An 11,866-nucleotide genomic window follows, 5' to 3' on the forward strand; every position below is an offset into this window, starting at 1 on the left:
AACAGAAACAGTAATTTACATATTCGTCTTTCGTGACACAAAAGCAACGACTGGCATTGCGTGACGAGACTAAAACAATCTCTGACTTTTGAGATAAGTTTTTCGTAATACCATCCCTTGTACCGCGAGAAACTCAAATATAGAGAGCGAGTAAAAGCCCTATAGCCGGTGGTTTATAACTTGTTAAGGTCACCCTTGGAGCTAAAGAACACACTGCTCACTGCGTTCCAAATAAAAAGATTAACAAGTACACAATCTGGATGGAAGGAAGCGCCACGGAAAATAGTACTTCTAACGAAAACAGTCAGGACATATGGAATTTATTAGCCTCTTTAAGCTGAGGTTAATGTGAGTCAAAAAAGACGAAACTGCTTAATACTGTATAAAACTATTTCAAAACTATTTTCAAAAGTGGCATTAATCCGGCTATACATAAGTAATTTCAAACGAATCATTTACGAATTTGGTCTTTGAACATGATAACGTTGGGATTACAGAAAAAAAAGACTCTTCCCTTTTTCTCCAAGCATCTGAATCTTAATGCCTTCTCGTGTGAATCTGATGTAAAGGTGTGGTTGATACCTCGTTACAGGCCTTATTTCCACGATGATCCATTTCGTTTATGAACGAACAAAGAGACAAAATAGTATAAGAAAAGATAGCATATTTTTCTCTTTGAACCCGCTACTGAGAGGGAGAAAGGCATTTTTCGTCTTGCGTGGAATAAAATAGATAAAAATCTGAATTTTCACGAGGATCCGAAGTCCGCCCACTAAGCTACAGACTTAACAGTCAGCGTGGCTGTCAGTAGGTTCCCATGTGACACTCGTCCAGCAATGTCGAAAGCGTCGTGTAAGTACAAAGAAAAAAAGAACTCGAACTTAAGGGACTGAACCCCTCAAGTGGGTTCACATCATGTTCAACTCAAACCTCTTCCACTCATGGCTATGCGAAGCACTGAAAAGAGCACAGAGGGGATTTAGTGGCGTCAGAACGGCCTTAGAGATCTGGGGACAACTTGCATGTTATTAAAGATAGCGGACCGCTTGCAAAGGCCTTTTGTGGTGATGACGCCTCAATTCTGTTTCTTGGACTAGCAGGATCATTAAAACTTTTAGTACAGTCACTGTATATTATAATTTTCATGCGTAGAGTAGATCCACGAGCTCGCCATGGTGTAACTACGAGAGAGTCGTTATGTTTTTGTTGTTGTTGTTTTTCTTGGTTTTACTCTCTTCTACCGCTTTTTGCAACTTGATCGCCGATATTTTCCAAAATTTGCGAACTTTGTGAGTCCGCTACGCGACACTTTTTTTCCTACGCGGGATCAATGCGGCCAATCCCGCAATGGGCCCATCTTGCCCCCTCGGGGAGCCATTCAAAACAAAGGATTCGCTTCGTATTGCCCAAAGGCGCTGCCAGCTGTATAATAAAGAGAGATAACAGACAGACACAATAGGAGGTTTTAATGAATGACTTAAGAGACTTGAAACAATACGGTCTGCTCTCTCGAAAAGACCTCTCCTGATCAGAACTTTCAATTTGCGTTATACACTATTTCCTTCACCCAGCGGGGCTCCATGAAATTATCTCTTGGCGAATCAGAGGAGTTGTTCAGATTTCTGTTTTTTAATCATCAGTTTGTTGATGGACAATGAGCGGGCTAAGATTTCAAATCTTACTAGAATTCATGCCATCACTCAAAGGCCCCTATAGATGTTGCAATGCTTTTAAATTATAACAATAAAAACTTAACCATAGTTTCACACGCATTTGGATTTCCTCAATTCCCCAGGATTTTCCTGAAACAACTTATCAGCTGGAGCCCACTAGAATCTATTTTTCCACCTGACAGATCTAACAATAGACATCTTATTTCCGGACTGGGTTGGATTTAACAAAAATAGTAGAACTTGCTATTCCTACATGGAAATCTTCCAAAAAGTATTTCCGTTCACAATTATGAAAAGGAAAAATATAACCCGAATTAAACCTGCGAAAAAAAAAATGTATAGGTCGTTATACACCTGCTCTTTGACAATATTTATCCGCGTTTACCCAGCATCTAATAATCAAAAATCAACTTTTGTAAACTTCAAAAGAACACCTTTTCATGGAAGGTTTATAATTAATCTTTGTGCAGTTTGAGTGGTTGACTCCTGTAAGACGTTCTTTTAACTTTGCGCTAAGCGACACTATTTAATTCAGTTGCTGGCTCAATTGAGTTCCTTGTGAAGTTGGATTTACTGGGAGATGCCTGATGGTAGTTTTTTCGATTGTCGGCGGCGATTAGAAAGATCAAACCACAAAGAATAATTTCCATTGTTCTCAAAATTGTTTGTGTGGAAAACCACGGCCAACTTTTTGCGAACCTGTCGCCAGCAAAAACACCAAACTCTCCAACGCTTACGTACAAGGAAATGGAGAAGTTACCCAAACCAAAAACAGAAGCTGCACTCATGAAGAAAAACAAACGCTTCAGTTTTCCGGCATCCCGAAGAAGGCATGGATCGGTGAAGTTGCTAGCTTTCAATGTGGACTTCAAATTTTGCCACATCCGAAAACCCGCAATGAAATAACCAAAAGAAAGAGCGAGACCCCAAATGACGAAAGTAATATGGCAGATAAAAATCATGACTTTAGCTTCTGGATAAAACCAAACCACAACATCAGAGACCGTCACGTAAACGATGTTCGTGAGCGTGATTGAAACCAAGAGGGGCAGGTTTCGAAGTTTCGGTGGTCCCAAAGATATTTTGGTCGTCTCCAAGAAGATTAAGAGCATTATACTAAACGCTGAGGTGATACAAGCTGTTGCAATTCCCCAAGAAATAAAAACAACAACATTTTGAATCGCTGACGAAGATTTCTTCGAGGTGTAAGGATCCCAGAAAAGAACAAGAGCCCGCCCGATTCCCGCGGTGATCAGTGCACAGCTCACGACCAACAAATGGACCTTCCGTTTCGCATTAGCCATTTTTCGAAACCGAGAAAGAGAAAAGACAGCGTATAACGTGTAGAGAGTAAAAAGGCTGGCAAAACCATAAATGTGGGCAAACCACATCCAGTTCCATTCTTCAATAGCGTGGGTCCATTCTGGAAAAGGCTCTGGCCAAACGTTTACAGAATGGCGATCTGAATCGTTCGCATATGTGGAGGACATTTTCTCTGGTTTAGAACTTGGTAATGACAGAGAATGCTTATCCAAAATTAATCCAGGTACCTATGAATCTTGAAACAAAGGTTTTGAGAAGGAAAACTTTCTTTATCAATGAGCCGTCTGATAATTTCAAAACGGATGGCTTTGAAGAGTGCAGGTCCACAAACTAATACTAGCTATAGCGATCTGTGCGAAGATAATAAAGCTTTTGTTGAAATAGCCTCGTATGATTGCTGAGGCGGAATAATTGAATATGTTAATGTTCGCACGGGAAGTTCTAGAAGAAGATCGCAAAAGTGACCCAACAAAACAGGTGAAGCAAACATATTGATCATCTGTCCATTCTGAATAAATAACCCACCATGCTTTTTCTTTCTTTTCTTTTCTTTTTCTTCTTTTTTCACCTGTATCGTTGACTTGTAATTTTTTTACCTTTAAAGATGGCTCGATAAAGATGTGGGGAGTTTGTGAAAGTCCTCTGGAAATTTTCAGCCCTAGTGTGAACTTTTGTAAACGCATCTATTGCGCTTATTCCAACTGGATTAAAAATTTATCACTCTGACATGTTATTCAAGAGAAAATGAAATTGTCCATCAACCGAGGGATATCCTGTTAACCTCAAGTAAACAAAACTGAAAATTTGCAGCTTGATTTGTGAAGAGCCTGTCTTAGCATAGTAACATATTATTTAAAAGCATTTAAAAAGAGTGAATTTATTGTTGCAAGTCACCATGAATACGATCGATAGTTGGTTTTCTTGCCAAAATCTAAATCTTCAATTTTGATAAATACTTTTTGAACTTTCAGACCATTTAATTTTAATTCGCTTCGTCTTTTCAAATTGCAATCGTCTCGAGTTGCTGAAATAATTCAGTAGATGCAAGGCGTAATGGAAATGAAAACACTATAAAAATTTCAATATTTTATGAAAGTCGAGTCACACCTTGGACTGATTAAAAATCAAGTTAAAATGAGACATCTTCCCTAGAAACAGTAAATCTTCTGAAACATGTCCTTAGAAAGTGACGGGTTTTGTTTTTTTTTTTTGTCTTTCCTACATTAATTTCAAATTGGCATTTTTCCAGAATGTCCTCCACTAAAGCAACATTGACAGAAGGAATGTAATTAGGACAAGTATTCTTTTCTACAATTCCTCGTACAACCCATGCAACCCTATTTTTCGGCAAATTCATATAATACAATATTATTTTGCTGTATGTTAGTGAGTTAAAAAGATCTAGTCGGTTTAATTGTCCAAACCATCGATTTATGTCTGAAAGAAATTTACTGTTACTATATTCAACAAAAGCGCATGCATCATAACGAAAAATTGAGGCTAAATTATGAATTATCAATCACACATTTGGTTAGAGCGTCGTAAAAAACAAAACCAAAGTAATCCAAGCGACCAATCAGAGCAAGGTTTACGTTATCATTAGACAATGAGAACTCAGAGCGAAAACAAACAAGCTGCCTGAAGCGCGGGAAGACGCAAATGGCCAAGTCACAATTGTTTTACAATTGCATCTTATTGGTCAAGAGAATCGCACCAGCTGGTGAAAGCTTCCTAGAAACAGATCTAATTGCAGCTTACCTCTACTGATTTTGCCTCCCCCTTGGCCCAAGATTGAATAATTTTCTTTCATTCGCCATTTCGCCATGAAACATGCATGCGGGTATTGCGTCCTAAGGATAATCTGCCTTCTCCAGAATTTTCACCGCAACACGAATAGCCATGGTTTTTATACGATCTGTGGTACTCAAAGTTTGAAGGGGTAAGTGGTGCTGCGTCGATGGGAGAGCATAACAGGGTAATTTAGTATTATCAACTGAGTTGATGACGTAAATTGGTCACCGTAAAGTGTTTAAAAGCTGACATTTCTGGCGTTAGCCCTTCGTCAGAGCGATTAAAGGAATTATGGATTGTGTTTGTGTTTATAGGCAGTAAATGGAGCTACGCTATCGGTGGGAATATGGTGACGAGAAAACGAATAAATTAGTTGAATAAAAAGCGCTCGTTGATACCATAGGGATTAGGAAAGCCGATTTGAAAGATAAATTTTTGTGCTCAAAGTTAAATTGTTGAAGGCTTTTGTTGCTTCCAGACAAGCTGCCTTGAACGCTTCCTTAGCGTCGATAAGCGCCCTTTAATGTGGATTACTCAAGGCAGCCAGATGCATCTTTTTCAAATTGCCGACAATGGCGGAAGCTGTATATATAGTAGTTTCTCATCGCACATGCACAGCTCAACATGTCCCTGGACTTGAGAGAGCGTTTGCGTTTAGATGGAGTACTCTTCCCTCGTCCAGCAGCATAAAAAGACACTCTAATCCATGTTTGAAGTAACTGATGGTTGTTAAAAGATGCTGTCTTGCAAGCGCATCTAACTTCGACGTGATGTCGTCTATTTCACGAATGAGCAAGAAACGGAATTTTTGATCTGTGACATCGCCATCTTTCAGCTTTTCTGCTGCCTTATCTCTTCGCTCACAAGCAAACCAATGGTGGCTATGATATCAATTCACTATCAGACAAGTAATGAGGATAATTAAGAACTATTCTCCGAAGTGGAGGTAGTTAGGGGCGGTTATTTACCGAGCTGCAAAGCGGTGAGCCACCGAGTCTGAGGTCAATACTTGTTTTCGTATGTATTAAAACAGTGAGATAACATGGTAAAAAAAGATGATTTTAACTTATCAATTCCTGTAATGATTACAATGTTTGGGCGAGTTGTTCGGAAGTGAATAGCAAAAGATATTCGGATTTTGAGTAGCCAATCAGGGCGCGCATTCAATGCTATCCCCTGTTTTAGTATACACTAGAGAGAAATATATATTAGAAGATTATTTGTTGATCCAATACCAAATACTCGGGACTAAAATCACACGAATTGTGGGGCAAATAGTAAGGAGAGTCTTTGATGAGATTAGAAGGCAGAAACCTAAACTAAAAATAAAACTAGGTCTCAAAAGAATAAAGCCGGTAAACAAACTCATTTCCGTGGTTAAATTTCATGTTTATTTTAGATAACTTGAAATTAAACTCAGAAACTAATACTCGGATTTAACGGGCTGAAATCAGTTCAATTAACAAAATAGTAGCTGAGAAGTTATTGGGAGGTAATTTTATTGCAAGTTGTTTTGAACCAGTCGGAGAGAAGTGATGACCAAGAAAATGTCGCTTAAGACTTAACATTCACGTAACTTTTCGGTATAAACATCACCTATCGATAGACTACTTTCTAGACTTCCTTCCTCCTATAAGATTATAAATTTTAGTCCTGATCAAGCCGAGAGGGACTGGTCCAAAAGGTCCTTCTCCATTCCAATCGAGGTAGATAGCCTTTCTAGGGCGGAGAGAGCCTCAGACCCACTCTCCCTCGAGAATTGCTGGTGTGTTTTTTCTGATCGTAGGAGTCGATCTCCGTCCGGCCGTTAGTGGGTTGCGAGTGTGATGGAGTTTCCTGCGAAACAAAACAGGCGTGAAATCCCGTTAACTTGTTGTCCGCTGCCTTTGGTACTATAGAAACAAACTTCCCGTAAGTTGTGTTGTTAGAGACAGTTGTCTGCGAAGCTGCAAAGAACATAGTGAAAAAATGAAACTACTAGTTTTCCAATCCGGAAAACCTCTTTAGTTATTGCTGTTTTTAGTGGTTAGCTGTTTTCAAGTGGTTAGCACCGACGAATTAAAGTTTGCTGGCGATAAATTAATAAAAAACAGCATCTGCACTGAAAACAAATTCCCCGGAGAAGAGAAGTTCCCATCTTTTCTGTTTAAGTCTGAGATTTAAAATACAAAGAAATCATTCTCTCCACTTAAAATCGCAACAAAATAAGGCTCTCCGAATGAGTACAAAGAGAAAAGACAGACGGACTCGGAGCAAACCCGGCCAATAAAAACAACATCAATATTGTGGAGATGCTTCACTCACCAATTTCCTTTCTAACTTGTCTTTAAGACATAAGAAAATAAGCCTTAACTCAAACTGATCAACACACTTAGTTTTACGATTGATTTCCAGGTACGCCACTGCAAGTAAAAAAATAAAAATGCATATACACAAAAAGAAAGAATAAAATTTTTAAAACTATTTTTAGTTAAGATAATTCTAAAAAATTATGAATTTCGATGTTTGTCTGAAACTTTGTAAGCTTTTATGTTAGCTTCAATGTTCCTCTTCGGCTGGTAAAGAGCTCCATAGCTTAGTTGTCCATAAGTTGCCAAATTAACCTGCGGCAGCTCCGGTACTCTCGAGCTTCCAATTACATTCCAGCTCAGACGAGTTAACAACGTGCCACTTCAGTTCTTTGCTGAAACATTGATGCAAGTTCTGAGGGTTTGAAGATGGGAGCATAACACAATGAGCCAGACTAAAAGGGCAACTAGTCACAACCGTCTGCTAAATTACCAGCCCTTGCTTAGTGAACGGGAATTTGCTTCCTCGAGGGAGTGGGGGGGGGGGGGGGGGCGGCGCAATGAGTCCTACGAGGTGTTCAAAAATCATTCTCTCTAGACAAACAACATTTTCCGCGAATAAAAGTCGAGGAGTAAGGAGCGGAGGAAGTAGAAAGGTGGGTGAAGGAACATGGAACAATTCAACTCATTTCGAATTTTTTTCAGGACGCAAGTGTCACACACACACACACACACACACACACACACACACACACACGTGACACGAGAATGGTGAAGTGTAATGATAAAGAGAAAGCGAGGGGGGGGGGGGGGAGAATCCTTCTCTTCTTACCTCCTCTCATCACCCCTTTCTCTCCCAGCGCACCACCATGCCAGGCGCGTTGTGAAGATGACTGGGGACGGGTAAGGAAGCTTCCACACTATGTTCTGCAAGCTGTAACACCGCCAATAATTTCTCCTTCGCAAATCTCAACGTTTAGAAAAGAAAATTCAAGCTATAACAATCCTCAATTTCGAATTCTCTGATTCGATCCAAGACCGAAATAGGAGTCGCGGCCTTTACGCGAACAGTAAGAATTACTTACCGGTAGGGTCTATGTCCCGTGAGTTTGTTCTTAAGCTCGTTTAGGTTGTGGGAATAGCTAAAAGCCTTTCCACAGACATCACAGTGATATGGCTTCTTTCCAGTGTGTTGACGCACATGGTACTGATAGTTATCCAGCAAATAGAATGACTTTGGACAGTAATTACATTGATAAGGTTTCTCACCTGCCAGTGTGCAAGAAACACCTGTCAGCACCTTAGGAAATTTATGGAGAACAGTATGAATAATATCCATACTGATGTTTGGGAGTAAAGGGTTAAAATCAAGACACTCTTATACAATTTTGAAAGACACCTTATGCTAGCCTAACCAGACCACAACTATAACCTGCAGGTGCTAAGCTTTAATGTCTTCATAATTTGCCAACTGCACATGCACATTTGTGTAAAAATGAACTGTGATGTTATTACAAGTTTAACTACAAGTACGTAATTATGTAGGTAAGTTTCTGAGAGTGTATTTTAGATTCTGAGGACTACTTTTCATTTGTCTTGTCTGATAGAGTGCATTTCAATCAAGTGTTGTTAAAACAAAACCAATCACAACAGCTTATCGGAACAAAGGAAAATATCACTGAAAACTCAGAGTTCATTGAATTTTTTAATCCAGTAGGCTAGGAAAGGGATACAAGTTTTCAGGATCAATCACACATCAAAGCAAAGCCAAACCAAAGCAACCCCAGATTACTTTTAACTCTACTGAAAATTGCTTGATTGTTCATCAACTCAGGAGGCTATCATTTGGGGTTTGTATGTGTACACTAACATTCCAATGACTGCCACTCCAACAAAGGAGACTAATCAATGATTACCAACAAATGAATGAAGGGGGTAAGTATCTAAAGAAACTGTGTTGCTGCATTGGTGGGGGGGGGGGGGAGGGGGTATTTCAAGATAATTTGGTTTTGGCAATCAAATTGTAAATTGGCCCCTATGAAGATTTTCCAAAGCTGACATTTTGAGTGTTAACCCTTGGTCAGAGTCAATGGCAGAGGGCTAAAAGGACTGGCAAAGGGCTAATGATTGAATTGACAGCTTTAGATACTCTTTACAATCACCAATTTAAATTATCAAGTTAGCTGATAAAACCTCTCTTTATTGAATAATTATCCCCTGATCAGAACGAGCCTGTGTGAAAAAAAGTAGTATGAATGATAGTTTTTCAAGACAGTGATGGGTGACTAGTAAATTTTAACACACCTGTAGGAAGCCAGTTGTGATTTTGGACTTCTTTTTGAGAGTTAAATGACTGTGGGCATTTAAACTGTTTCTCACCACTGTGCTTAAGTCATGTGCCTCTTTAAATACCAATGAAAGGAAAAGCACTTGCTGCAAACTTCACATTTACATGGCTTGAAATCGGTGTAAAGAATCCAGTGTTGCTTGAGATGACTTGAGCTATAAAAGTCTTTTCCACAGCAATCACATGGCCAGCAGGTTCCTTTGCCTGAATGAAATGGAACAACTGAGCCTGAAATACAAGACCACTACTCAGAACAGTAATACAATATCAAGTGCACAAGTGATGAAAATAAAAGAAAAATATCAATGAAGGGATTACTAGTTGATCCTGTACAAATTTCTCCAAACTAGAATCACAAGAATTATATGGCAGACAGAAATCAGAATTACTGATGAGATTTCAAGAGTGACAGGGTTATTGAGTAAAATGTTCCAACTATTTTTTTTCAATTAGTTACAGGTACCATTTTGACACTTTTTTATTCCAGAACCTTCCATATACCAAAATCAAATTCCTCTGAATAAAAATGCATTTCAGAGGGTATGCCACATTCAGCATTTGGTTTGAGTATTCCTTGATTGTCTTTGTGCAAGGTGATCTGCTGTGTTCATTAATACACCAAGCATCCTCTGTCATATAATTATTTCTGAATCAAATAGATTTATTGTTGACCAAATGAAGTGGTAGTGTTCAATGAGAATCCACAGTACATGGGTTAAACTCACTTCCAGATGTTCCTTTCCTTCCTGCTTAACTTACTTGATCTCTGTTTAACCCATTAAAACCCTATCATCAAAAGGCATATATTCCATACTGTTTCTGTACATTAATTTAGGTGCTGACAAAGATAATTTTTTAAACATTAGTGATCATTTTCTTGATTGCTAGTCACTCTAAGGGTTTTAAGGGTTAAAGCAAAAAATTAATCACATTATGAAAAATGGCAGGAAGAAAGTCTTCACTTGAAAAACAATTTAAGCAAAACTAAAGGATCCAGGAACACTTAACAATTTAGGTCTTATCCAATTACCACAGAATCAGTTAATGCATTGTTCTTGGTTCTTTGAAGACCCCTGACAAGGTGGAACTCCACTATTCTATAGTAGCTCCAAATCTTTGTGATCTAACCTCCTTATGTATAATTTTACAGACACCTATTCTAATTTCTTCCACAGGTCTAAGATTTGCATTGGATCAATCAGCAAAGAGTGCTTCAAATTAAATGATACTCACACAAGCCAAGGTTGCCTAAATCTAAATCATGTCCTCTTCATCATGGAGCTGACACAAGTCAGCTCCAGTTTCAGCTGAAAGAAATGTAGAAATGGGCTCTATGAGGATTTAATCCTTTTTCTTTAAATAAGGTTCCATTAGGGGGGGGGGGGGGTCTGAGTATCCTGTATCCCATTAAAATTTTTGGCCAAAATATCCCGTTATTTATTCTGTTAATTCCTGTGGTTTGTATCTCTATAATGCCAGTTACCATGATGACATCATTGAGTGTGATATGTTTAGGTACCTGATAACAAAAAAAACATTTTACTGGGGCATTTCGTATTTCAAATAGAAATTATGTGCAAATAAGACATCATGCTTCTCTATGGTATGCTCTAATGCAACATTCTATAAATATTGTTAAAGGACTGAGGTGACTTCAAAGCAATGAGTCACCGAGAAAGTGGTGCAAAATGGAAAAAGCCATGGGGGAGGGGGAGAGTTGTTCTCGAACAAGAACTGATATTGGCACCTAATATCAATATTAACAATATTTGATAGCAAAATGTAAAAAATCGCATTTGAAATAATTTTTTTCACTATTTGTGCCTTCTATATTGACTAATAAACCTATATTATTATTTTAAAAAATGAGAACTTCAATCTTCGATATCCCAGTATCCCTTTAATTTTTTACCCAAATATCCCGTATCCCGATAACCCCTGGTGGGGCCTCTTTAGTCCTACATAACGTAAACTCTTTCCTTATACGTACATGTACATACCCTCCTATCAGCTCCACATTCAAGAAAGCTTGATTAATAATGTAGCAAAGGGTATCAATTGCAGACCAAATCCCCAACATGTCCGCCATGTATTATTACTTGTATTTATTACTTGCCATGTATTTATTACTTGTCTCCTACTGGATTATGGGAAGAGCACAAACAGCCGCGAATTTGGCATCCTTCCTTCCATCCTTAATTTTTTTTTTTCACTACCTTCTTTAATCGATCTTTATCAATTCTATTGTCCGGTGTCCTTTCGTATTTCCTTAGACAGGCTTGTTACTGAGATACCTGTGGTAGCCCAGTCAAAAAATGCCTTTGTTTATCCTAAGATGGGCCATGCAGGAGCTTCGCGACGAGTTTTACCCGCGTGCAACGCGCTATACTAATCAAAGCAAGGAAGGAGGTTCAGTGTCCTTCATTTTCACTGGCGTGCACACA

At 38.7% G+C, this 11,866-nt stretch overlaps 2 protein-coding genes and 1 long non-coding RNA gene across 6 annotated transcripts; 1 reads left to right on the plus strand and 2 right to left on the minus strand.

Annotated features, from left to right (window-relative positions):
• Positions 1 to 2,050: 2,050 nt before the first annotated feature.
• Positions 2,051 to 3,521, minus strand: LOC113670251 (uncharacterized). The gene has a single exon (XM_027186356.2). The coding sequence runs from the start codon at positions 3,161 to 3,163 to the stop codon at positions 2,186 to 2,188; it is 978 nt and encodes a 325-aa protein (XP_027042157.2). The 5' UTR covers positions 3,164 to 3,521; the 3' UTR covers positions 2,051 to 2,185.
• A 1,115-nt stretch (positions 3,522 to 4,636) lies between these two features.
• LOC149046719 (uncharacterized) lies at positions 4,637 to 6,155 on the plus strand. Its single transcript, XR_016186130.1, has 2 exons — positions 4,637 to 4,935; positions 5,266 to 6,155. It is a non-coding gene; the product is annotated as an uncharacterized LOC149046719 (long non-coding RNA).
• LOC113670263 (uncharacterized) lies at positions 6,156 to 11,511 on the minus strand. 4 transcript variants are annotated; one of them, XR_016186129.1, is made up of 6 exons: positions 11,423 to 11,511; positions 10,656 to 10,729; positions 9,380 to 9,650; positions 8,161 to 8,344; positions 7,092 to 7,490; positions 6,156 to 6,623 (listed from the first exon to the last, which is right to left on the minus strand). XR_016186129.1 is itself a non-coding variant. In XM_089204984.1 (3 exons), the coding sequence occupies exons 1-2, from the start codon at positions 8,412 to 8,414 to the stop codon at positions 7,165 to 7,167; spliced, it is 279 nt and encodes a 92-aa protein (XP_089061110.1). In that variant the 5' UTR covers positions 8,415 to 8,552; the 3' UTR covers positions 6,156 to 6,623; positions 7,092 to 7,164. The 4 variants fall into 4 exon arrangements, 1 of the variants encoding a protein (XP_089061110.1); XR_016186128.1 differs by lacking the exon at positions 11,423 to 11,511 and having other exon boundaries at positions 7,092 to 7,189; positions 10,656 to 10,794; XR_016186127.1 differs by lacking the exon at positions 11,423 to 11,511 and having other exon boundaries at positions 10,656 to 10,794.
• Positions 11,512 to 11,866: the final 355 nt, after the last annotated feature.

The sequence above is a fragment of the Pocillopora damicornis genome, chromosome 4, assembly GCF_964200805.1.
Source record: "Pocillopora damicornis chromosome 4, jaPocDami1.2, whole genome shotgun sequence".
NCBI lineage: Eukaryota > Metazoa > Cnidaria > Anthozoa > Scleractinia > Pocilloporidae > Pocillopora > Pocillopora damicornis.

Bases quoted from the DNA above. Each gene is read 5' to 3' on its own strand.
- LOC113670251 (XM_027186356.2), bottom strand. From the start codon at position 3,163: ATGTCCTCCACATATGCGAACGATTCAGATCGCCATTCTGTAAACGTT.
- LOC113670263 (XM_089204984.1), bottom strand. From the start codon at position 8,414: ATGGATATTATTCATACTGTTCTCCATAAATTTCCTAAGGTGCTGACA. The intron at 7,190-8,160 runs GTAAGTAATTCT...TTTTACTTGCAG, and splicing joins ACGGGACATAGACCCTACCG to TGGCGTACCTGGAAATCAAT.